The sequence below is a fragment of the Vicia villosa genome, linkage group LG1 (assembly GCF_029867415.1).
Source record: "Vicia villosa cultivar HV-30 ecotype Madison, WI linkage group LG1, Vvil1.0, whole genome shotgun sequence".
Taxonomy (NCBI): Eukaryota; Viridiplantae; Streptophyta; class Magnoliopsida; order Fabales; family Fabaceae; genus Vicia; species Vicia villosa.
The window spans coordinates 143,980,511-143,983,132 of NC_081180.1; the positions used below are offsets into that span (position 1 = coordinate 143,980,511).

Here is a 2,622-nt window from a genome sequence, read left to right on the forward strand (position 1 = left end):
TTTATGATCCAAGAATGATATAAGAGGAAAAAAATTTATTGATCTAAATATTTTGATATACGAAAAATTTATTATTGATCTAAATATTTTTTCATTTTAAATATTCTATTTAAAATAAATATATTATGTAAATAAATGCGCGTATCAGACCAGAACCCGTGCGTATGCACGAGTTTGTTACTAGTTTGTTCATAGTATTATTTTGTGGATTCTTGTTATAGTTAATGAGTGAGGTATTGGTAAATTTTGTTCAAATAATCTTATATTTTACTATAAAACACATGTTTATATAATAGAAATTTGAATGGGCAAAATATGTATTTTACACTTATAAATTGTAGAATATGAACAAAAATCCAGAATGATAAAGACCTTGTCTCTTCAAAATCTTATGAATAGAATGTTTTCCTTTAGCTTTAAGAATATGATCCTATAAAATATATTAATTATACGTTTTGATTATAGAATTCAAACCAATTGAATATATAAAATTGTCTACTTCTTACTGACAAATTGTATGGTCTAAATCTCACTCACAATTTGTGTGGTCTTTAAAATACCAATAATTTTTGTGGACTACAATAAAAAAAAACTTGTATAAATTATAGTAATATTGTAAAAATTACATATACATAGTATGTAAAAATGAAACAACTTTATTTATTTATTTATTTATTTTATCTCAAAAATGGAACAATAATAATAATGATAATAATATAATTATACATATATATTATTCTCTGTGCTGAAAAAATATATTCCATGATCTTCTAACATGTAGCAGCAGCCATAAGATCACTCTGAGAATTTGGCACTCTAAGATTCCTTGAAGAAGAAGCATTCACAACATTAGCAGAGTTATACAAAAAGTTTGCCACAATCATAGCACTAGGCTCTGCAACAATCTTCTTCCATGTCTCATTAGCTTCTTCTCCACGCTTCCTAAAAACAGGTGTAGCATCCAACCGATGAATCTCCCATCTCTTAACATTCTTCAGAAAATCAATCTTCCCACGCTGTTTCCTAGCTAGTTTCCATGTATTTATCTTCATGTCACTAACGGCTTTTTCGAGTAGTTTTTGCCTCGTCTTTTCGTCCACGAAACTCTCCATTCGGAAATATTCGTCGAATTCGGGTACACCGATGGCTTTTCGTATTCCTTTTGAATAATCCCCGGTCGGATTATAAAACGGGCGGAGTTCGTTGATCATTCCGTTGTTAAACATTTGATCCACGCGTTGTTCTATGTACGCGCGGAGAATAGGCATTGAAACATCGACCCAGAGACAACAAAAGTTGTATTTGGATCGAAAGTTATAGTCATCATCGTCGATTAAGGCCTCGAGGTAGGAGTTCGAGCCTCCGACGATGATGGGATGATTTCCTCGGCCGGTGATTGAGTCAATGGCCGAGGTTGATTTTTCGCGAAAATCATTGGATGTGAACTCTATGTTGGGGTTATGTGTTCCTAGTAAATGGTGAGGTACTCCTTTTTGTTCTTCTTTTGTTATTTTGTTCGTTACGATGTCGAGGCCTTCGTAGATTTGTATTTTGTCGGAGTTGATTATTTCGGAAGGAAAATAGTTTGCTAAGTCAATTGATAGCTTGGATTTTCCTGTGGCGGTTGCTCCCATCACTAAAATTACATTCTCTTTTTGAATTTGTCGAATGTTGAGTTTTTTGCCATTGCATGGAACATTGCTTATTAAAGGTTGTGTGATTAATCTGCTCATGATCATTGAGAGGCTCATGATGATGATAGAGTTGATTTTGAGGATGATGATTGTGAAGGGTTTGTGCTTTGTTTATGAAAACTTGTGACTATATATGAAGAATTTGTAGCTTTTAGATTGTGCCTTTGGAGATGAGAACTTGGTTTAGCAATAGCAAGTTTTGAAAGCTCAAAAGAAGAGTGTAGTTATAGCAAGTTTTGAAAGTTGAAACACAAGAAAGAACATGAGTGGTAATTCTAAATATTGAAGACAAGAGAAGGGTGTTGTCAAATATTTATAGCATAGGGAAGTCGAATGAGGTCAAAAGTGTCCCCATCAACTTTTCTTTTTGATTATAATTTACTATATGCTTCACTTTTTTAATAATAAAAAAAAATGTGAGTTGGATCTCGTATTCTCTAGAATTTTGAAATTCACGGAAAATTCTTAATAGAATTATCTGAGCAGTTCAATAACGATAACTTTTAAAATTGACGATCTAATGAATATTAGATTTTTATGTGAAACTCTTAACACACTTTCTCATATTTAAAATTATCTAAGTGGTTTAATAACGATAACCTAAGAGGAGATGTTCTAACAAATATTAGATATATTTTGAGATATTTTTACGTGAAACTCTCAAAACACTTTCTCATGTCTAGAATTGTTTGAGTGATTCGATAACAATAACGTAATAACACAGATGATCTAATAAATATTAAATAAACTTAGAGATCATCTTTAGCGTAAACTCTTAATACACTTTCTCGTGTCTAGAATTATCTGAGTGATTCGATATCGTTAACTTAATAACAGATGACCTAATAAATATTAAATAAACTTTGAAATTATCCTTACGTAAAACTCTTTACACACATTCTCGTGTCTAGAAGTCTAGAATGATTTG

General features: G+C 31.3%; 1 protein-coding gene across 1 annotated transcript; it reads right to left on the reverse strand.

Moving 5' to 3' along the window:
* Nucleotides 1-660: 660 nt before the first annotated feature.
* Nucleotides 661-1,963, reverse strand: LOC131618686 (adenylate isopentenyltransferase 3, chloroplastic). Its single transcript, XM_058889857.1, has one exon. It carries the CDS (start codon nucleotides 1,749-1,751, stop codon nucleotides 771-773), a length of 981 nt encoding a protein of 326 aa, XP_058745840.1. The 5' UTR covers nucleotides 1,752-1,963; the 3' UTR covers nucleotides 661-770.
* Nucleotides 1,964-2,622: the final 659 nt, after the last annotated feature.